General features: G+C 39.5%; 2 protein-coding genes across 9 annotated transcripts in view; both read left to right on the top strand.

The window, feature by feature from the left end:
* Positions 1 to 4,872, top strand: part of LOC112554507 — a 244,302-nt gene extending 239,430 nt beyond the window's left edge. For all 7 annotated transcript variants that reach the window (XM_025222320.1, XM_025222328.1, XM_025222337.1 and 4 more), the window contains 9 exons: positions 198 to 314; positions 985 to 1,097; positions 1,615 to 1,676; positions 1,834 to 1,994; positions 2,282 to 2,378; positions 2,678 to 2,691; positions 3,023 to 3,154; positions 3,450 to 3,508; positions 3,761 to 4,872. In XM_025222320.1, the coding sequence (XP_025078105.1) occupies positions 198 to 314; positions 985 to 1,097; positions 1,615 to 1,676; positions 1,834 to 1,994; positions 2,282 to 2,378; positions 2,678 to 2,691; positions 3,023 to 3,154; positions 3,450 to 3,508; positions 3,761 to 3,811 (806 nt within the window). In that variant the 3' untranslated portion in view covers positions 3,812 to 4,872. The remainder of the gene's footprint in view (positions 1 to 197; positions 315 to 984; positions 1,098 to 1,614; positions 1,677 to 1,833; positions 1,995 to 2,281; positions 2,379 to 2,677; positions 2,692 to 3,022; positions 3,155 to 3,449; positions 3,509 to 3,760) is intronic.
* An 8,714-nt stretch (positions 4,873 to 13,586) lies between these two features.
* LOC112554762 (low-density lipoprotein receptor-related protein 8-like) lies at positions 13,587 to 21,297 on the top strand. 2 transcript variants are annotated; one of them, XM_025222772.1, is made up of 12 exons: positions 13,587 to 13,621; positions 13,785 to 13,898; positions 14,380 to 14,560; positions 14,906 to 15,068; positions 15,235 to 15,468; positions 15,945 to 16,113; positions 16,439 to 16,569; positions 17,186 to 17,336; positions 17,771 to 17,892; positions 18,307 to 18,426; positions 18,684 to 18,857; positions 19,559 to 21,297. In XM_025222772.1, exons 4-12 carry the CDS (start codon positions 14,921 to 14,923, stop codon positions 19,687 to 19,689), a joined length of 1,380 nt encoding a protein of 459 aa, XP_025078557.1. In that variant the 5' UTR covers positions 13,587 to 13,621; positions 13,785 to 13,898; positions 14,380 to 14,560; positions 14,906 to 14,920; the 3' UTR covers positions 19,690 to 21,297. The 2 variants fall into 2 exon arrangements, with proteins under 2 accessions (XP_025078557.1, XP_025078547.1); XM_025222762.1 differs by having other exon boundaries at positions 18,681 to 18,857.
* Positions 21,298 to 22,084: the final 787 nt, after the last annotated feature.

Here is a 22,084-nt window from a genome sequence, read left to right as displayed (position 1 = left end):
AGGGGCCGCATGAGAAATTGGGATGGTTCTAGAGGGCCGGACTAATATAGTTAACTCAGTTTTACCCAATACTGTATATATAGTACATATACTGGCGGGCGGGCCGGTCAGAGACAGGAGGCGGGCCGGATCCGGCCCGCGGGCCGGCGTTTGCCCAGGTCTGTCCTAAAGAGTTATGTGTTTTGTCGTTTCTATAGATATAGATGAGTGCCGGAGCTACCCTTGCAGCCAGGTATGCATCAACACTGTCGGCAACTACATTTGTACCTGTAACAGGGGATTTCTGCTCGACAGAAACAATGGGCAGTGTGAAGGTCTTGTATATTTTTAATCCCAGTTATTCGGCAGTTCAAATAACTCTCATCTGTCTCTATCTTTAATGGTTCCTTTGTCGATTCTCGGAAAGCAGAAATCGTTTCTCCCGTCAATGTAAAGGAAGAACAATTGATTTTCTTAATAAAAGAATAAAAAAGGGAAAGAACACATTTTACAATCTATAACCTCTCTCATGTCTATAAAGAAGTTCTGTCTTCTTTCTGAGCTAATTACCCCTACAGTGAGAATCGGATCTTATCGGTTCGGATCCCGGCTAGGATACTTCTTTGTCAGGATGTGACACTTGTGTACATAGCAGAGCTGACCGTTCTCGTGTTTTCTTTGGGTACTCCGGTGTATGTGTGGGTGTTAATGAGCCCTATTCCTTCTGTGGTGGAAAAAGGCACTAACATCTTTATTATAATTTACACACATTTATCTTCCTTCTTTTATTCATCCATCCCTTCCTGCTTACCTGCTTCAAATGTGTGTCTGTCGATCTCTTCGTCCTTCTATCTTCTTAGCTAAGGAACGTTTTCCCATCCACTGGCGTCCTTCTGGCTGATTACATAAAAAGATACATTTGCTTCAGTATCTTAATTTTCGCTGACTTCAATATAATAGAAACCCAAACAGGATGCTAACAGAAATAATGTTGTCTCTTTACAGCATTGATCACCGTTTCTGTGACTATTTCTGTAAACGTTAATGTCATTCCCTCGGATCTTGCGAACAAGTCTGGTACAGAGTATGGGAGGTGGAAACAGTCCGTAACGCAGCAGGTAAGGAAAGAGATTAAAATGTTTACGAGCATTACTTGTAATGGTGGCGATAAATGCTCAATAAATGACCATATGAAAATGGCCTTGCTGATGATTCTACATTGTCTGTGATATTGATAAAGTGTCTTTAAACTGAAATATATACCCAGTGAGTGCTTGGCCATCCAAACTTTCCCCCACACTGACAGAAACATGGATTTAACCTAAGTTTGCTTCTTACTTGTTGGTGTAAACTGCTAAACTGCTCTTTTATCGATGTAATTATAAACGGAATAAAAAAATGAGAGGAGATAGTTTGTAACCATAATTTTTTATCATTCAGAATCAGCACACTACTAAAATCATCTTCCTTTTTAAAAAAACGGTTAGCTATGCTTTTTGATTCTTAGTTGGCTTCTTATGCTGAGCTTGTTATTGTTATTTATATGATTATGCATGGGAGTGGGTATATTATTTCCATTAAATCATGAAAATGCTTTAGCGTTAAGTTATTGTTTGGTTTGCTACTGTTTTGCAGTTGAGCCTGTACTTCAGTGAAACACTTGTCGGATTCCAGTTCCTCGAAGTGACTAGTCTCAGGTAAATGTTTAGACCGCGTTAAAAGAATCGGGTGGAGTCGATGTTTGAATCATTAATAATCCTTACTTGTGACAACGCAAAGTGCTTTTCAACGGATCACTTCAATGGGTTTGATGAATGATTTATTTTGAACTTTATCTTCCTTTCTTGATTAAAGAGCTGGAAGTATCATCGCTGATGCTGATATTTTCATGAAGAGCAGTAGCGAAGCAAGTGCCAAGTCATCGCTAGCCGTCGCCTTGTCGAGCCTGACTTCAAGTGTTTTCTGTCTCCGCCAACAAACCGGTGACCTGCAAGTTGCATACCAGAACCATTTGAGTACGTAACATCTGTCTCTCCTTCTCTTTCTTTTTCTCTTTTTTTTTTCTCTCTCTCTCTTTCACACACACACATATACTTAATCTCATATTTACTTCTTTGTTTTAAAAATCAGACTGCTTATGTATGTATCCTTTAATTTACACATTTTAATGCGTCGAATAAAGAAATCATGTTGTTGAAATGCTAATCACATGGTCGATTGTAACAGTTGATATATACTTATAGATTTTCAAAAATCTGTCTTTATTAGTGTGCCTCGTCTGACATTGTTTACATTTTTTCAGTAAATCAGCATATGACAAAATGTCAGGTCTTTGAATATCTAAACCCTTGCGAACAAGGAATGGAATGCGACCCTACAGAGGAATTTCCCATGTGCAGGTCGGCAAAACCCCTTGATACAGTGATATGATTCTCAAGACATATATCTTTAGAAATAGTTTTTTTCTTAAAAAAAGTTTAATGAGTATTTTGATTAATCTATTAATCTAGTCAATCTTACAGTAAATTCATCCATGTCTACCTACGTTATTCCTAAGACACATCCATTCGATTCAGTGCAAGGTGACACTTTAAACATGCAGCCAGTAAAATTTTATTTTGCAAAGCAGTAAACTTCTAGCATAAATTAACTGAAATAATGTGCTCTTGTACATGTGAATATTGTTATGTATTTGCAGGGAGGTGAAAAACTGTGAGTACTTTTATTGAACTTTGACTTCTGCAATCTTCACGAATAAATTAAATTTGTTTTAAATTTCAATCAAGGGATTCACTGTTCGCGAATGCATGTTTTCGACATCAATCAATATTTTCATAAATTCTGAAGTCCGTTAGATTTTTAAAAAATGTAACTCAAAGTATATTGATGTAGGTCTGAGAATATATTTAAGATGTGTCTTGAAGACCATCAAAAATGTAGCATGCGTTGCAAGAAATGACCCTGCATGAAATTATTTTGTGACTGTTCAATTAAAAATTACAGTTTCTAGTCTTCACTGTATTGTTAACACTTGATGTTACAGCAACACCATGGCTTGTTATCGGCCTCGCTGCTGGTATTCCTGCTGGTCTCAGCCTGCTACTGATCGCGGTCTGCCCTTGTATCGCCAGGCACCTGCGGAAGAAGAAACACTCTAAAGTCGATGAACCTGACAGTAAGTATTTTGACATTGTGCCTACATCGCAACAGACAGTATCAAAACTTGCGATTGCACCAACTGCTTAAAAAATGTATGAATGGACAAAGAGAGAAAGAGAAAGATACAAACATTCGGACAGGTGTGGGAGCATGTGTGTGTGTTGAATGGGTCGTTAATTATTTATTTTAATAATTTATATATTTGTATAAATATTTTATCATACGTTGTGGAGGTAATGACTAATTTAAGAGATGAACACTATCACAGAGATTTAGTATTCAAACATTAATATTTAACATTCATTTCTCAGTTCCCCTGGAAGACAATCCAAGTCGTCAGCGCTCAAGAAGTTTGGACCTAAACATCTATGTAAGTAATGTGTACAACGGTATTGCTTTGGTATAATAAACAGCATCGTCATCCTTCAGTCTGTCAATTTTATTCAAATACCCGCGAACTACGTTTTACACTTTTATATTTATTAGAATTTCGTTTACTAAGCTATAAGATGATTTTAAAATATCTAAAGAGCAATTGAAACAGATCCCCATGTAAATAATGTATGTTCTTCATTACCCTTCCTTGTATTGAATCTGAAATTTCGTAATTTTTATTTTACAGACAAGTCTGCGAAGTGGAAGTTCGTCAATTCCAAGACCACAAATCACATGAATGTGACAATATTTTGCCTTTTAGATAAAGAATCCACTGAATGGCATCCAACTTACGCACGATGAAACTAAGAAAGAAACTGAATGTTAAAGCTTTTTACTGACTGTATTTCTGAAATCCATTACTAGCCTTTGTACTGTTATGCTACATAAAACATGTGAATGCATTTTATGAAATACTTTGAAGTTATCAAATTGAATTGGGTATGTGTAACATATTTATAGGGACCCGAGTTCCATATCAATACATTTAATAATTATATGTCTGGCAATGTAAATAACCCATTTATTCGTACTTTTAAAAAAATAAGTTGGTCTGAGCGAATGTGAATGAGAGATGCGAAAAGTTGTATCCTATTTGAAATAGTTTTAATTTCAGTGTCAATGTATAGTCAATGTATACAAAGCATATTTATTGTTTTAAAAGCATTGTAAGCAGTTAAAAAAAACATACAGAATGAATGTACAAAATTCAGATGTACAAATAGATGAATCGTAAAGTTTGTGGAAACAAAATTGGAGGAAATAAAAGCAACTATCAAGGGCCAGCAGTAAATGCGATGGCCACAACGATTAGCCAATGCAGTAAAGATTGGCTGTCCTGGGTTCAAATCTTGTCTCTGACACGCTGTTCTTTCTCTGTATGTGGTACCTGTTTTCGGGGCTGGTTTCTTTGTCTTGATAAAGTTGATTTAGTTGCTGGCTCGGCTTTAAAAAAATCCATTTCCTACCCCCTAATACCCTTTTATGTGCGGCACCTGTGAACATTTGTCACCCTTTTCACCTGAATCAACCAGCGATTAACAACACTCTCATATCATTACCATATCTTTAAAAAGATGGTAGGAAATAAAGTAAGGCATTGCGTGTTTGAAAAGATTAGAAGCTAGAGCAGAGGGATAGAGAGAAGGTATGTTACTATTTCGCTAGACGGGTGAGTAGACAGGCATCAGACCGAAACATCGTGTCACACCCAATGACAATGTCATCCCGGATCTTCGAGCTTTCAAGGACATGGTGTACAGTTTACTGTTAAGAGTCAGTTTTCATCATTAAAGCCTATACACGTTTCTGCCCTATCGTTGCACGTGTTTCTTTGTGTGCATGAATAAGTGTCTTACTAATTAGAGTTAAAATTAGACTTTTGAATGACATGGAGCATGTACTGAGCAAACTGCTTTCTTGCTCTTTTTATAGGCTTTGAGAAGCTGGATATAGTGAAGAGGAGAGCAGCGGGTTGTTCAGCTGGTGGCTATTCAGGGCACGGACACAATGGAGGATGTTCATAGGTCACAGAATGATGTTACCGAGCCTTTGCACACACCTTCTCTAAGCCACGTGACTGTGCACTGAACGTTTTGACAATGTGCAAGGGGAAGGTGGTGTGTGAAGCGATCTGGTGAATCCGGGAGAGGGTGGGAAGATGGGATTGTGTTTTACTAAGTAAAGGGTAAAGGTCAACCCCGTAAACGTTTTTCTTTAAGTCGTCGGGAAGTGAGACGACCTTTACATGAGGGCGGTGCCCATCTCTCCCTCGCTGCTTACCTTCCCCAATCCTCTGTAGAGTCAGGTAACCATTCTCGACATCCGGGTCGACTGGGGAAAGCTTCTAAAGTCTTCATCTATTAACACTCTTGATGAATGCATACGCTTGTGCAGTGCTAAATACGATGGTTTAATTTCCGTGTTGGACGCACGAATAGTTTGTGTGTAATAATTTATTACCTCCAGACTTAGCCGTTGCCATTCATTAATTCATGTACACACATACATACATATGTACATATACACAGGCAAGTATACCAATAACAGAAGTACTTCACTTTCTGCTATTAATCTGGACGAAACGTTTCAATAAATGTCTTTACGATGATTGAGAATGACAGATATTACTAATGCAAAAAGGAAATGTTTCACAATAATGTGATAAATTTGATTACCATCGTTTTCTGAGATTAAAGTTACACCTTTCATTGCGCAGTGTGCCTGACTATAAAACGTTGGCGTGGAGTGTTGCTCTGGGACCAAACATTATTTACACACCACTCGCTGAGAGATTTATCTCTGTGACTGGAAATCCTTTCTGATAACGACTAAGTGTTATTACCTTTCTGTACAAATCCTTATCTGTGCATGCGTGAGCGCACGCGTTTGTGTGGTGGGTCTGTGTTGCTGTGACCACGTGAGGCAACTGTTTTGTCACGCTCTTTCCATGTAGGCTTGATAACATTTTTTCCTAATAGTGAAGTCCATGACTACACAGCGCCTAAGGCAAACAGGAAGACAAATACCTATGTCTGATTTATGTCAAGGTCGTGTTGATGTTACTTATTGAGGAACAGCCCAGACCAGGTGAGTTTCTGTTTTCATTCCCCTCTAACATTTCTTGTCCCTAAACGTTTTATTGAGGTGGGCTGGTCACTGTCTAGAAACATTAGCAACATTCTGTTGATTTTAGGCTCTTCCTAATTTTTATAGGCCGTGAAAGGGAATAATAGTGTGCCAGCTGCAGACCCTTACAGACAATTTTTTTCACAGAAACATTTCGGTCTATTGACGGGTTTCCTAGTCCTTCCTCCCCACGAGCTTAAAACGAGCACACCCATGTGCACGAAATCACACACACACACAAGAAAAATAATCTGCAGAAAAACATTTGTTGGTTTTCTTTCACAGTATGCTTGATAATATTATCTTACTAAGGCTTATAGCTGGACCGTCGCCAACGTTATACGAGGTACAGGTGATTGATTTACTTCCAGAAAGTTTTTTGATTTGATATAGCAGTATGAGATAGGACCCAACACACACACACAAACGCATAGGGACACGCATGCACATGCACAAAAGCTCAAAACACATACCAACCATAGAGGAGTAAACAATGGCCTGTGAGTGACGATCTAAGGCAGGTGGTGTAGAGTTCGCCCTTGACAGTGCTCTCGAGCTCAACAAGAGTTAAATATCTTGGCCCATGATTTGTGTTAAGCTGTAATACGAGAGGAAGACTGTGTTGGTACCCCTTCCTACCTCCCTGTGACATTAGCAGAGTAGGAGAGAGACAGAGAAGGAAGGACGTGTCGCGTCTCGAGCTGAGGTTAGTATGTTTTGAAGTCGGTAAAATTGTTCTAGTTTCGTGGTCAATAAATCATCGGATTTTTTTTAAACCGTTGTCGCCCCTTTGCTGAATCAAAAAAAGTTTATCCATATTATCCATCTATCCATGTACCTATATTTCATACTCAAGAGCTAGACTACTGTTTAGTAAATACATTTGTTCACCTTTGTAGGGAATTAACGATAGAACAGTTACAATCTTGTTTAAACTTAGACTCGTTGTTTGTCTTAGCTTACAAAATGTAGCTGTTTGCGCATTGTTGTTTGCTTACCTTCACTGAGTTATGAGCGCGAGACTACATTGAATAAAGAAGTCTGCAGAATTCTTTCTCATTCACGAGCGCACAAACACACATTTTTTCTTCATGCGCTCGAATGAAGATTATTTTCTGTAAACTATCGTTGTGCTTTTCTTTGTGTCAGGTTATGACAAATCTTTGTCAGCTAGAATTTTACTTATGTGTAAGCGCGTTTAATATATCCATAGGCCATTTCAACACAGCGATTCTGTGTGTGTGTGTTAAAGTATCACACAGACCCACGTTGTTTGTCCGTTTCGAAATACTTTTGTGTGGAAAGTTGTAGACTGTATCCACCTTATGGCCAGACTTGGTCACTTTCTCACCCTCAGATCTAAAAAAATAAACTATTAGTATTCGCATTTGTATCTAATCTATCCTTCCTTCAGTCATGCACATACCTTTTTTTTCGGTAAGACTTCAAAATGCAGTTATTTGAAAATGTCATTCCGGCACTAGGTTTCATGCCGAAGAGCAGGTTTTGGATTGTTAGATACATCTGAAACCATTTTATTAAGCTAAATGATCCAGGTATTTGTTCACTTTCATGCCAGCTTTATGCTTTCTACACCCAAGAGCAATCCCTCTGAATTTATCTGAGTAGGTTGTTTCCATTGTTTATATGCCTTCGTCATGTGTATACTAGATCGTTTCTCTTTGTTAGGTTAACAAACGCAGCTGAATGCACCTCACGCCAGACCTGTGCTTTTATGCCCATGAGCTTGCTTATTAATTGCTAGACATGTTTTCAACCTTTGCATCCGGTTCTTAGTATTTACCTCCTTTCAATCATGTGCGTGGTTAGGTGAGGTAGAGAACAGGGTTTTACTGGACAGTCTTCTCGGGTGGCTGTCATGAGTTACAGGACAGTAAGAGAAGAAACTTCTCCAATGAGTTTTCACCTAGAATGAATAATATACACTTGTAATTGTCCTAATTATCATTAAAAGCTATGATTTTCTTAAATTGTTAGACATATTTTACGAGACAATTTAATAGTTAAAGGCATGCATATAGCTATACATACATTTACAGGCGCGCATACCAGAAATATCAGAATCCATGACTAACGATTAAACTAATATTTTTAGTAAAAGTTTTGATTTAAATCTTATTACAGAAGAAATAAAATTTATTCTACAAAGGTAATGATGCATGATTTGGTGTCGGCTCAACCTGATAGTAAAGCAAAAGCGTGGATTAACACCTGACATGTGCCAAAGCCACTGAGCAGATAGCGTGTCATCGTGTGAGGCGTGTGTTTTTTTTTTTTTGTTTTTTTTTTTTGCGACCCAGGGCTGTTTACCCACCACTTGTTATGAGACTAGTCTTTAGTGGAATTGATAAGAGTTGCTAAAATACAGCTTTGTGTTATCACTTTTATGTGCTTATTGCTTTCTCTGTGTGTGTGGATGTGTGTGTGGATATATGTGTGTGTGTGGATGAATGCTTCACAACATGAAGATTTCTTGAACATGTTTATAAAAGACTGATATGCTGGCATCCTGTGGCAGGTCTTTGTAACTATCTTCACTTATTACACTGTTGATTATTTCATTATCTAGGACATCAAATAACAAACGAACCGTTCTTTGAAATGTTTTGAATAAATAAATGGGTTTTTTTTTTTTTTATTTCTTGCAGATAAGATGTACTTACAGACCTTTTGGAGCCTTTTTGTCCTACTTATCTTCTTTCAGTTTGATGTATACCACACTTCTAGTAAGGCAGTTCTTCCCCACCCCCTCTATTACTTTAACTTTTCTCTCTCTCTCTCTCTCTCTCTGTGGTGTCTGTGTAGTGTAGTGTAGTGTTGTCTGATAAACCAAAAGAGCATTGGAGGCTTAACTTTCACCCAGTAAACTCTTGGCTCAAGCTGGGACATTTGAAAATTTACTAGTGAATGTTCTTGAAGTGCCGCACGATCCAATTCCTTTTTCGTACAACAGACATTAAAGATTTATAGCTTACTCTATGAACGGCCTGTTCCCAAGCTGACGTTTCCAACACCAAACAGTAGGAGAAAGAGGAACTTTTAATGGCCTTTCTAGTGGATACATGCACGGTAATAATTCAGTCGATTACAGTGTGTCGGTGACATGAAAGTAAACTTTCACGATCCACATTTAAAAATAAATAATTTTTAAAAAGTCTTACAGCTTGCGTGTATCCAGTTAGACTGAATTCTTGCTAGTGTCGGATCAAAATCTCCCATTGTTTAAGGATATTTTAAATTAATATATAATCATTTTTTGTAGTCTTTATAGTGCTGGAAAGTTAAGTTTCTTTGCCCTGTCCGCCTTATGTCCAGGTTATAGAGATAACAAATATTCCATGCAGATAACACTCCTCATCATTCACCATAATCATCATCACCATCATCATCCTCATCATCGTCGTCATCATCATCATCATCTCAGTGCATTATTTATCTTTTATTTGACAGCTTGTGGTGAGAATTTTGGAGGCCAGTCTGGTACCATACAGTACTCCAGCTCCTCGAAAGAGTCGGCTAACGTTTCTGAATGCATCTTCCTAATAACCGGTCCTCCAGGCTCACGCATCACTCTAAAGTTCATAGACTTCAATTTCCCAGACACAATCTTGATAAGTGCATTGACTACCTCAAGGTAATCATTCCCTTCAGAAACTCTTCTCCTTCTTTTTCTTAGTCGTCGTCGTCATCTGTTTTCGTCCTTAATTTCGTCTTCGTCTTTTTCTTTTTCTTTCTCTTCTTTCATTGTTCTCGTCATTTATCTCTTACTAACCTAAAAATTTTGGAACAAAAATGTTAAAACTGTCAAGGATGTTGAAGCAGCAACCAAAAAAAATCTATATTTGTTATTGTTTACTCCACTATTCTGAGAATTATCGTTGAACTTCCTGCTTGATCTCAGTGTCCTGACGGCAACCTGACCCTGACAGTGATAAACCTGCACCTACAGTGTAACACAAGTGTATGCAGCGTCGCTGTCTGTCACTTAAATATTTTCGCAAACTGTGAACGGCTGATGAGGGATACCTACATCCTGTTCAACCTTCAGCACTTTATACTTGAATGACTGGAATGTTTACAGCACACACCCCGGAGACGAACCTAGAGCATGTGCCTGAGTAAAGCTATGCTCGCAGTTAGTGTCTCTCTTGGTCTCTACTGAGGAGAGATTTTGCAGGAGGCATTTATCTGTCCTTCTTCATCCATCTGAAAAATATTTTACTTTTTGTACTCATGTCTTTTTCTATTCTCCACCTGTTCCGTTTCAAAGGCAAATCGGTCATAAACTTTGACACCGGATATATGTATATAATAAGTGATTTTTACAGAATTATTAATTCAGTGCCCATGCAAAATATTGCTACCTTGAAACTGGACAGTTTTGTATAGACGATGCGAAATATATGCATAAAGCTCAAGTATCAAAGCAGTAAAGATACGAAATATAAACAACAAAATCAAATGAAGAAGTCAAGCGACAAGACTACCATGTTCATAAGATATCTTGAAAATTATTGCTTAAAATTTTTTTTCCGTGAAATCATCTCTGCAAGTGAAATTACTTCTTATACTAATCGTGGTGACAGTGGTATTAGCAGCAGCAGGCAAAGTGAAAATAATTATTAACAGCAGTTTTTTATTTGGTTATTTTGAACAATGTATTCACTATGTGCTATTGTATGTTTGACTGCATGCTCGGCTATTACTCTATTCTGTGGCAGATTCAAGATGGTGCACAGGGAGATGCCCCAACACTGGTAACCCTCTGTGGGTCTGGCGACCCTGTGTTGTCTCAGAGGACAACACAAAACAACATGAGAATTACCGTTGTTACAAACTCAACAAGGAACTCTACATTCAGTGCAAACTACACATCAGGTGGGCTCCATTACTAATTACTGATATTTTAAAAAATAATCAAAGCGGAGAGATACATAATTACGCAATGGTTTTGATTTTTTTCATCGCATTCAAGTCGTGTAAACCGCCATTGATGTCATCATTTCTTATTTCGTATCTTTAATCTGTTTTAAATGCCTCTTCATTACTGTATGTAATTTAAAAAAAAAAAAAAAAAAAAGCTAATGCCCTACTTGAAAGCCTTACAAGGCAAAAAGTACCGTTCCTTGATAGAAATGCTCAGGAACATTTAATTTCTGATTTGTATGACCTACAGAAATGCTGGAATCTTGCCCTAAAAGGACAAATAATTCTCTTCTGTTCATTATTGTTTTACCTATTTTCCATCACTGCTGGCAAGATCAATTTTTCTATGCTCTTAGTTTGACTTGTTTGTGTTTTGGTTTTTAGGGTTTTTGGGGAGGGGAGCCGGTCTTGACATACCCAACAATAAATCTTTTACCCGAACTTCTTTCATTTTCAGCTTTTATTCCTGACCATCTGTTGTTGATGACCTCCTTGGATTCCAATGGCAAAGCTATTGCGCGCATGGATCTAGAAGTATACAGCAGTGTTGTCATCCCCGTGCAGGACGTGGGGACCCCCTTGGCTGTGGATGTCGACCCCAGGCAGCGCCGCTTATACTGGACAGATAACTCGACCGCGAGCATCAAGAGCGCCTTCCTTAACGGCTCCGACAGTCGCGTGGAGTACACTTCTCCTCCGGGTTAGTAGGCTGGAAGGTTTTCTTCGTTTATCATTAAACTGCAATGCTTCGGCCATCTACACATGCGACAGGTTCTTTTCACTTCATTTTCTCTTCAGCTCGCTTTTGTCAGGGTACTTTAGGTTTAGTATAAGATATACAACTTATATTAGTATAAGTTCGATTCAATAACGCCCCCGCCCCCAAACCATCCCCTTTCCGTTCTCGAGATACCAAGCTTCAACTATCGACATGCTCCCGTGGACACAAATTTAATTCTCTTGAACAAGTCGGTGCTTAAAGATATGTGCGATCTATTCCTTCGTGGCCTCTCTAGCTTTACGGAATTTAGAAATATATTTTCTGTCATCTGCTGCTTACAAAGAAGAAGGCTTTTTCTGTTCTGGATACTATGATGTCCCGATTTTCCGAAGAAATGAACATTCTTAATATTGTCATCTGTCCACTTAGGCTTAGTGGCAGAGCGCAGAGGACTAGCTGTGGACCATCTGTCTCGCCTCATCTTCTACACGGACCTTAACAATGCTGTCATTGGCCTGCTCAGCATCGGTCGTTGCCTCGCCAAGCTCATCGTGTCTACAGACCTTCGGCGTCCACACGGCATCACCCTGGACATGATGAATGGGTACACTTTGGGTACACTTTGTAGTCCACCCTTACATGTCTCTGTGTACATTTTTGCCCAAAGCCGCAAAATTGACTGACCTCTCTGTAAACGTCGTGGACTTGAGTAAAATCATAGAAGTGTCGTATACCTCAGTGAAATCATTGTGAGTATGTTTGTACCTCAGTGTGGTGTTCTGGACTGATGTGGGAGACTCTCCGAGAATCGAGCGAGCCAATTACGACGGTAGTGAACGTACAGCGATCGTAAATACATCTCTGCGACTTCCTTACGCCTTGACCCTTGACCTGAGCCGTGAGTAATGCAGGCTAGCAATATATATATAGGCAACTTGTACAGATAAGTATTTGTGTGAGTGTGTGTGTGCATGCACATTCACTCAAGTACAACAAGACCGAGAATAAATTTCATGTAGATTTATTATTATTTTTTATACAGGTATGTTTTAGAGCTTGAAAAGGCTCACTGGCAGACGCACTATGCTTTCACTCAAATATATTGACAACGGGTTGTTTTACTTGTAGTCATTACAGTTATTGCAGTATTTGTATGCTTCACTTGTTCCTTGTTAGCGAGCAAACCAAATATGTTGTGTGAGTATGTGTTTTATCCATGTGTTAATATTAAAGATAGAAAACATCCTGTACTGGGCGGATGCGGGCTTGGACAGAATAGAAAGAGTGGACCTGGTGGGGAAAAATCGCGCTGTGGTGAAAACACTGTCAGGCTCGCACTTTTACGGTCTCACTTTCAACCGTGGCTTTTTGTACGTCACGGACCACTCTCCTTACCTGTGAGTTTACTACTTTGTAAATGACTTCCATATTGTTGTACTCTATTCAAAATGTGTAACAGTAAGAACCGATTATTAGGTGTATGTGTACCGTAATGACGGATTATCAGTTAAACACATCTGTTGGGATAAGGATCAAGACTTAGAAATTTAAAATTAATTGCCTGTGTTTTTTTCCATTATCAGCAGATAATTTATCGTATTCACTACGGCTTTTTTGTCCAGGTCAAACAGTACTGGTGTACTGTCATTCATACATCAGGTAAATGCGGCATCAGATACTTTCACCAAGAGGTGGACCTCGATAGACTTATGAGTTATGCTGAGTGTTACGACCAAGAAAACGTCATTGCAGGTGAAACATCTCTCATTGAAATTATTTTCATTGATTCTAAGTGTTATTTATTGGCATATTTAAAGCATCCCAGTGACTCGCGGGCGCTTTTTCATTCTACATCATTAGTTTTGATCTTGTAATTATTTGTTGTGATGCTATAATGTCAGATTGGTGATGCTAGGTCCTAACGGATGCAACAGCAGCACTGACTGCTCCGACATCTGCATCCCTACACCTAACAACGGAAGAGCGTGTTTGCAACCGGACTCCACGACATGTTCCGTTAGTCTGCCAGGTGAGGTCTGAGCACTATGTTCATCAGAAAAAGCTCACACGAAGAAAGGAATATAATACCCATTGCTTTTTTTAGAACAACGGCTTCAATACTGACGGAGAATATGGAAACGAAAAACACCACCATTGCCCGAAAATGACTGCGAGCTCATGATGACAGACTATATAGTCGTTCACTGACATTATTTTATTGACTTCCTTGGTTTGTTTCCTTTCCTTTCCTCAGCTTCCTCTTGCATTTTCAGACCTCCATTCTGAACGTGATCCTTTTATATAAATTATCCTTGCCATGAACATGTCTCTATGCCGAGGTAAATTCAAATTTCTGTAAGCAGAAATAATAAGAAACCTCCACTTGCTCACATACTTTCCTGTTACTTTTTGCAAGTATTAATGCACGACAACTAAATGAAGGTTAAAATTCGCGTCCCTTCTTCGTTTATATTCGCATTGAACTTTTCAATAAGTGCTCTTTCGTACAGGTTGTGGGGGTACCTTTACATCCCCTCTGGAACTATAACATCTCCACGATATCCTAGGAACTATACTGGAAACCTGGACTGCACTTATTACATCGTGCAGCAAGCAACGCACCGGATCACTCTCACCTTACAGCAGCTTGGTCTTCGTGAGACTCCTCAGTGTGCTGATGACTACTTGGAGGTTTCATGGCTTCCTCTTTTTTTTTTTTTTTTCGTTCCCTCTCTTCCCCCTCTCCTTCATTCCTCATATATGCACGTATACGAGTTATAACGCAGTCTCAAATGACACTTTAATAGTATATATTTATTAATATTAATTTTATTTAATAGTATATTTTACACGTTATTAGCAGAGGGAACAAAGATGTTTACCGCTCAACCCTTGTACTGTACTTTGTAATGTCTTACATTCACAATAGCGATTTTATGTTGACTGAAAAATTTAATGTATTATAGTAGATGCACGAAGTACTTAAACATTAACACATTTACAAGTTAACAAACGTTGTTGATATTTTATTGAAAGATTCTAGACGGCAACATGTCTACTTCGCCAATCATCGATGTCAGGCTTTGCGGAAACGTAGAGGTTCCACTTGATCTACGATCGTCGAAAAATGCGATAAGGATTCGTTTTAAAACGAATAGCGTTAATTCAAGCACTGGCTTTAACATCAGCTACACAGCAGGTTAAGAACATTTTAATCTTTCTTTCGTTCCCTTCTTCCATCCTAGCTCTTGTCTTTTTTTCATTTTCTCTCATTCTTTCTGTTATTCTCTTCTTCTTACGCGCGCGTGCACACACACACACAGAGCGGACTACGATGTATTCAATTAGTCATTTTTCTTTTTCAGGAATTATTCCAAAGTCTTTTCTTTTAATCGTCGATTCTGGTGCCGCTATGTTTCGCTTGGACCCGGATGTCTTTAGCTACACCAGGCTACCTATCCAGAACCTGCAATCTCCTGTTGCCATTGACTACGACCCTGAAGAGGACCGTGTCTACTGGACCGATATTAGGGCAAAGGAAATACGTTCTGCTTTCCTCAATGGCACGAACAATCAGCTTATCTTTAGCTTACATCCTGGTATGTTTTATTTTCTTTCCAACGATCTTTTTACTTCTTTCTTGGAGGAGGATGTGGCTCTTTCTTCCTCTTTATTCATTTCTAACAATAGATTCACGATTCTATTTCATAATGCTTTACTACCCTTGTTTGTATGTTGTTTTGTTCTGGGGTTGTTGTTTTTTGTTTTGTTTTTTGAATAATAATATTCATTACATACTGCATATGGCGAAATAAAATCGCAAGAATTAAAACCTAGAAAACTGAAGTGAGCAGGTAGAAAAGCTTATGCTAAAAGGGAAGGTGTACAGGTGAGAGACAGATGCAATAGCTTTTAAGATAAGAAATGTATAGCTCAGAACTAAAATTATGAACGTCAAATATAATGTCAAATAATGACATAGTAATTATATTCATGCTCAAAGGTGTGTACGCCTTCAGCAATTAGCTCTTGTACCAGCCATGTTAAAATCTAATCAGGTGTTAATTGAACACAGGCGCCTCGTGCGAAGGCCTGGCTATCGACTATCTTTCGCGTCTCGTCTTCTACACGGATAGCGGAAGTGACGTCATCGGGTCCGTATCCATCAGCAACTTAAAGCAGCAGACAGTGATCAACAGTGACCTCGACCAGCCTGGAGCGATCGCCCTCCATCTGACCAAGCGGTGAGGTGTGGCGCAGAGAGGAGCAAATCAGGATAAGATATAAGGGAAAATAATGGATATTTGTTTAGGAAGATGGAAATAGTTTTACAATCTGTGTGTGGGGTTCTCTTTCAAATAATGGCCATTTTCCTTTATTACTTTTAGTCTTCTTCATCTTCAACAAAGCATCTCTTGCAATATTCCTCATACAAGAATCCGAGCAGTCAAACACACACACAGAGTCGAACCGAGTATGAAATCTACCACAATGTTGTTGAAATCATTTATAACTTATTTTCTTAACTGTGTTTCTTTATTGGTTTACACGAGACACGATGTTGTCCAGGTTCATCTTCTGGGCCAGCTCGGGCACCAGTCCAAAACTAGAACGAGCCAACTACGACGGTAGCGAGCGAAGGGCTCTACTCACACTCTCATCACAGTCCAGACTAGCGGGACTCGCTGTGGACTTAAAAAGTAATGTGCCTGCATTCTTACCTTCGGAAGTAGACAACTGTACACATTTGCACGAGACCTTACCAGAGCGCTCGTGAAGATCACAATTAGCACTTCAACTTTTTTAAATAGTTTCAAAGAAAATTTGGGGCGGGGCTTAAAGGTGGTGGGTGATATTGTCTAGTTTTGACAGGTTTTTGGTGTGATTTCTAACCAGCGAATATGAATACAGCAATATCTACAAGGCAATATTATACTAAATTGAAACCCGACTGAAGATTACAATATACAGATCGTTCACTAGGATTTCTTTGCAAGCACATCTAATAGGAATTTCATTCTTATTCATGTGTGTGTGTGTGTGTGTGTGTGTGTGTGTGTGTGTGTGTGTGTGTGTGTGTGTGTGTGTGTGTGTGTGTGACAATATCATTATGCAAGTAATATGTGTGTGACAATATTCTTATGCAAGTAATGAATGCTTGTGGTTCCTAACTACATCCAAAAACAAGCCAATCTTATAATATTTATCGGGACGATTGTAGGATTGCCGACATACGTGAATCAAAGTATATTGCTGTTCCAGAATATTTATCATTCTTATAAGTTATTCTTATACACACTAATAAGCCTTTTTCAGATGACTTGTTGTATTGGGCTGATGCGGCGCAAGAACGAATTGAAAGAATAGATTTGCAGGGAGGTAACCGCAAACCAATTTTCCATCTACCACAGTCGCGGTTCTTTGCATTGGCTCTCAGTGGTGACTACATCTTCGTCACGAACTTAAAGTAAGTGGAACTGGGAAACAGGTGTCTGCCCTTACATGGAGGGAATAATTTCTCCAATAAAATCGTGTGATTTGCCGTTATTACAAAGTCCAGTAATTTTCTGAAGAAAGAATGGCAGGTTGTAGGGGTACAAACCAAAGTACTCCTCTAACGGAGAGAAGGGTGACGGGTAAATTCAGTAAGAGACTATAAGAAACGGTGGCTGAGAATCTGAGCTACTGTTTGTCCAAAAAAGTTTCATAAAAATGAAAGAGAGGGAAGATAACATAAGATGCTTCTTTTTGTTTCAAACTGAAATTATCACAGTTTCTTCGGTTGGTAATGAACAGATAATGAACAAAACGTGCTGTTTTCTTTTTTTTTTTTAATAATAAAAAGTGCCTATTGTTTATAATAATGAACAGTACCTGTAAATAACTTGACTTTTCATTTAGCTCATCGCTCTCGACTGTGCTTCGTGTAAGAATAGATGCTAGTGAAAGCACCTACAAGGGGTGGTCCACAACGAGTACTTTGAAGGGACTGTGCTTTTACAACGAAAGTACACGTCTGCGAGGTAGGTCTAACATCACCCTGGTTCTTACTCTGCTTTAGAGACACCAGAAATGTGTTTCTCATTAGCTATTTCTTTTAAAAAGTTCTTTAGAATCATTGTGGTTTTTTTTTTCCTTTTTTCTAATTAGCCCCTTCTTTTCTTTCACTCTATTTTTCTTTCCCTCTCCCCCTCTCTTTGCTCTGGGCCTTTTTGTTTGACATATACATATTGTGTAAATATATATAAACAAACAAGTATGGTTTAAAAGTCTTTACTTACATTCGCAGAACATCATTGTCTTGCAAAACAAAATTCCTGTTCTTCTTTTCTTTCATCACTGTCTTGTACCTTTCTAGCCTTATTGAGTTTTAGACTGCGTTAGTTTACAATTTATTAATTTCAATGCTTCTTAAATAATTTCGAATTTGTTTCCAGCTGAGAATCAGACGAACATCACAAGTTCGAAAACCGGGCTCATTGCTGGAGTCACTGGTGGATGTCTTGCCGGACTCGTGATAGTCATCAGTGTTGTCGTATTTGTGATAAAAAGACGAGGTGCGTCTTCACTGTTAGTTTGCAGTCTTGTCATGACCGACTTTTTGATTGTGGAAATAATTATTCTCCGAAAGCTAGAATAGGCTTTCAAACACGTTCTCTCACCTGTGCGTGCTGTTCTACGATCGCATGCAGGGTGTTTTTTCTTAAAAAAAAGCTAGGTGGTGCGTTGGGTGGTCGGCTGGTTGGTCGGTTGGTTGTTTGGTTGAGGTGGTTGGTGGTTATTGTGCTTATGAATGGAATGACTTGAACAGCAGGTAAAAGAACTCCCCCTGCCGTTCGTGAACTCCCTCGAGCGCCGGTGGAGTGGAAATCACGAAGCAGCACGTCCTCTCAGGTACCTCTGGACAAAGCAGTCGACTACGGCAAGGGCGACGGCGACTACGGCGACTACTGCGAACTGGATGACGTTCAGCGACAGTTCTCTTCAGGTACACAACCTTTTGACCTTTCCCTGCACGGTCTGGGTGGACAGGGAGGAGAGGGTAGAGGAAGGGCAAGTGAGAGTGGCTGTATGACAGGTCTGCACATGCGCGTGTTTAACGTGTACGCGTGTCTGCATGTCTGGGTCGGTTCGTGCATCTCTGTACCTTCATCTGCGATGCACGTGCGTGTGCTGTAAGGGGGTATGACATTTTGGTTGTTTGCCTGCATGTACTTGAACGATGAATCTCTGCCTTGAGCTGTCTCTATGCCAGTGCGTGCATGCCTGTGTATCACGTGCACGAGACATTGTGGAGTGTCTGGCATTTCGCGCATAGGTATGTGTGCACGCGCTCCAGCTTGCTTTTATGCAAAAGCTTGCGCGTGCGACCATGCGTGTGTGCCTGTACATGTGTGTGCTATGTTTTAATGTAGGTATACACATAATACACGTCTTTTCTTAAAAAAAGAAAATCAACAGGTCCCCGTAAAAAATTTTAGTTTGTCCATAGTACTGGGTGTAAAATATCTTAATAAGAAAATCTATTGTAAGAATTTTGTTTGTCTTTTCATGTTATGCATAATATCTCATGAAACATGTTGAGTTTTTTCATAGCTAGGTAATTTCAACACAACGATTCTCTCTCACTCTCTGTGGGAGAGAGAGCATGATGTAAATATGAAATGAGTTTTTGTTTGTTTCTTGCAGTACAAAGATACGTAACTCTCAATCAGTACCTCACACCTCGGCCTGATTATGAAGAACCTCTACCACCACCGCCTCCGTCCTCCAGTGATCCAAGAAGTTCCCGTCAGGGCTCTACAAATGTGAAAATCTAAAATTTGCCTTTAAAAAGGAACAGTAAAAGGAACCCTAGTAAAAAAAAAGTAATGGACTTCACCTATAGACTACAGAATCCTGTAATTTCTTTATTTCTTTGTAATGCGATAAGTTCCGTATGAATAATCTATTTCTGTAATCCTCGTCTACATATGAAACATTATTTGGAGGGGGGTGTTCATGGAATGCGTGCGTGTGTGCGAGTTTGAGCGCTTCTGGAATCTGATTTTTTTAAACATATCAGTACATGAACTCTTTCTCTCCTTTCTTCTCTCTCTCTCTCTCAACTGTGGCCAGTTGATATGATGGCATGATAAGATGCAGCAAAATTGTCGCAGAGCGGTGACATGAGACTGAAAAGCCAGCGCAGCGAGGGTAGGCGAGCCGCACCTGTCACAGATTTCTTTTAGAAAGTGAGAAAGAAAGGGGAAGACTATTTAATTAACTGTCGCCGGCCAATGCTTGACTTCCCAAGGAGACGCGGCAAGTGGAGGGACCCTACGTGTAGGGTGGGGAGTGAAGGCTGCGTCTTCTTAGAAAGGCGCAGTCTACGGGGCTGGGAGATGGGCCATGGAGTGGAGGGCCGGGAGATGGGCCGTAAGTGTTTGGGCCTGGCAGATGCCATGGAGTACTTGAAGAGTTTTGTTGTTGTGTTTTTGAGTTAGTTGGAGTTGTTTGTTCCTTGATGTTACTCAACCACCACTTCTGTTTGCCTTGTCGACGTCCTCCATCTACACATCCCTGGAGGTCTGTCTCGAACAATGTACTGTCGAGCGACATGCCCGACCCAAACCAGTTTTCACCTCTTGAAAGTGGCAAGTAAGGGTTCCTGAGGACGAGCAGGATGGAAACCAACTGCGAACGGACTGATTTGTCTTCTGTTCCCTGTAGATGTGGTGCAGGCTATGAAAGCATTTCATCTTGAATGCCTGAGTCTTTTTCGCCGCATCAGTCAGAAGGATCATCGTTTTGCGCCCGTACAGCAAGATGAGACAGATCATGAACGTGCACAGCTTGAGTCTGCTGTGATTTCTGACGAAATTCCGCCGAGCAGCTGCCATCCTTTGAGAGCGACGCTCCTAGGTACCTGAAACTCCATAGCCCCTCAAGAGGCATGCCATTAAACTGAATCTCTGCTGTTTCTTGTTCAACAATATTCATCACTGTTTTGCTTTTGTCTGTGTTGATGTTCAACGCACTGCGCTCGAACTGGCTGCGTGTCTATCGGTGAGTGCATGCAACTCACCATTGCTGCCTGCCATCGGATCGATGTCATCAGAAAAAAACTGAGTCTGTATAGCTTGGCTTAGTGGTCTTTCTCCGATGGACACTGATGAATAGGCGTTGATGCAGCGTATATCGCACGATTCTCTCCAAATAGATGTTAAACATCACCGGGAATAAAGGACAACCTTGGAGGACTCCCGCTGTCGTAGGAAAGAGCTCTCCCAGGTAGCAGAACAGAGCTCCAAAACTGACCAACACCAACTGGATGGTTGTACATATATGGGCATAAATGTGCGTGTGTGTATGCGTACCCGTGCTCCTATGTATCTACATAGCATTTTACACTTTATTTTGACAAATAAAATAATTTTGTCTATTAAGGCTTCATACTGTTATCAGCTCAGTATTGGTTAACAGCATATTCTGGCACAACTGATAGACTATTCTGCTGCGGACTTCACTTTAACTGTCAGAACTTTTCCCACCTTTATGAAACAGCATAGGTTGAATTGACGCTGATCTTCATCTGTGATTAATAAGGTAGCACGTATAATATATATTATAGCGTCCGATTTTTTTTTAAAGGGGGGATGTCTGAACTAAGCAAAGCTCAAAGGGAAGCAACAACGTCTGGTGTGTTACCAACGTCTCGGAGTTACTTCCCATAACATCTATGACGGCATATTATAACGCGATTATTTCAGCATTACACCTAGCTCAAAGAACCAATCAAACTATAAAATACACTATATAGTCGTACAGGTAAATTCTCGTCGAAATCTTTTCCTCGCTCTTACCATTTCGGTGCACATGTATGAATATTATCCAACAACAAATGAATGAAAAGGAATTACGAGCGCATGGTAAACATAAATAAATAATCGGCAAACCGTGCTGTAAATAATAGACGAATGAATGTCTAAATATGAGCTCAACAAGCAAGTGTCATATATTTGTATGACAATGTATTGTATTACATGAAATACATTGCAATGTAAATAGTTGCTGTACGAAAATAACGCCGAGGTCTCAGTTTATCACACTTGAGCAACACGTGCTCGACAAAAAAAAAAAAAATATTAACATAGAGAGAACTGAATGATGCCATGCAGTTTTGTTGCTGCATCGAGCTACAGTATTATACAAGCATCGTTTAATATATGTTAT

The sequence above is a fragment of the Pomacea canaliculata genome, linkage group LG2 (genome assembly GCF_003073045.1).
Source record: "Pomacea canaliculata isolate SZHN2017 linkage group LG2, ASM307304v1, whole genome shotgun sequence".
NCBI lineage: Eukaryota > Metazoa > Mollusca > Gastropoda > Architaenioglossa > Ampullariidae > Pomacea > Pomacea canaliculata.
This window is presented reverse-complemented; position numbering and strand designations above follow the sequence as displayed.

What these genes read in the sequence shown, in the direction of transcription:
- LOC112554762 (XM_025222762.1), top strand. Translation starts at nt 14,921, where the DNA reads ATGTCTACTTCGCCAATCATCGATGTCAGGCTTTGCGGAAACGTAGAG. An exon ending in ACTCGCTGTGGACTTAAAAA is followed by an intron (nt 16,570 to 17,185) that starts GTAATGTGCCTG and finishes AGCCTTTTTCAG; the next exon opens with ATGACTTGTTGTATTGGGCT. An exon ending in CGAAAGTACACGTCTGCGAG is followed by an intron (nt 17,893 to 18,306) that starts GTAGGTCTAACA and finishes ATTTGTTTCCAG; the next exon opens with CTGAGAATCAGACGAACATC.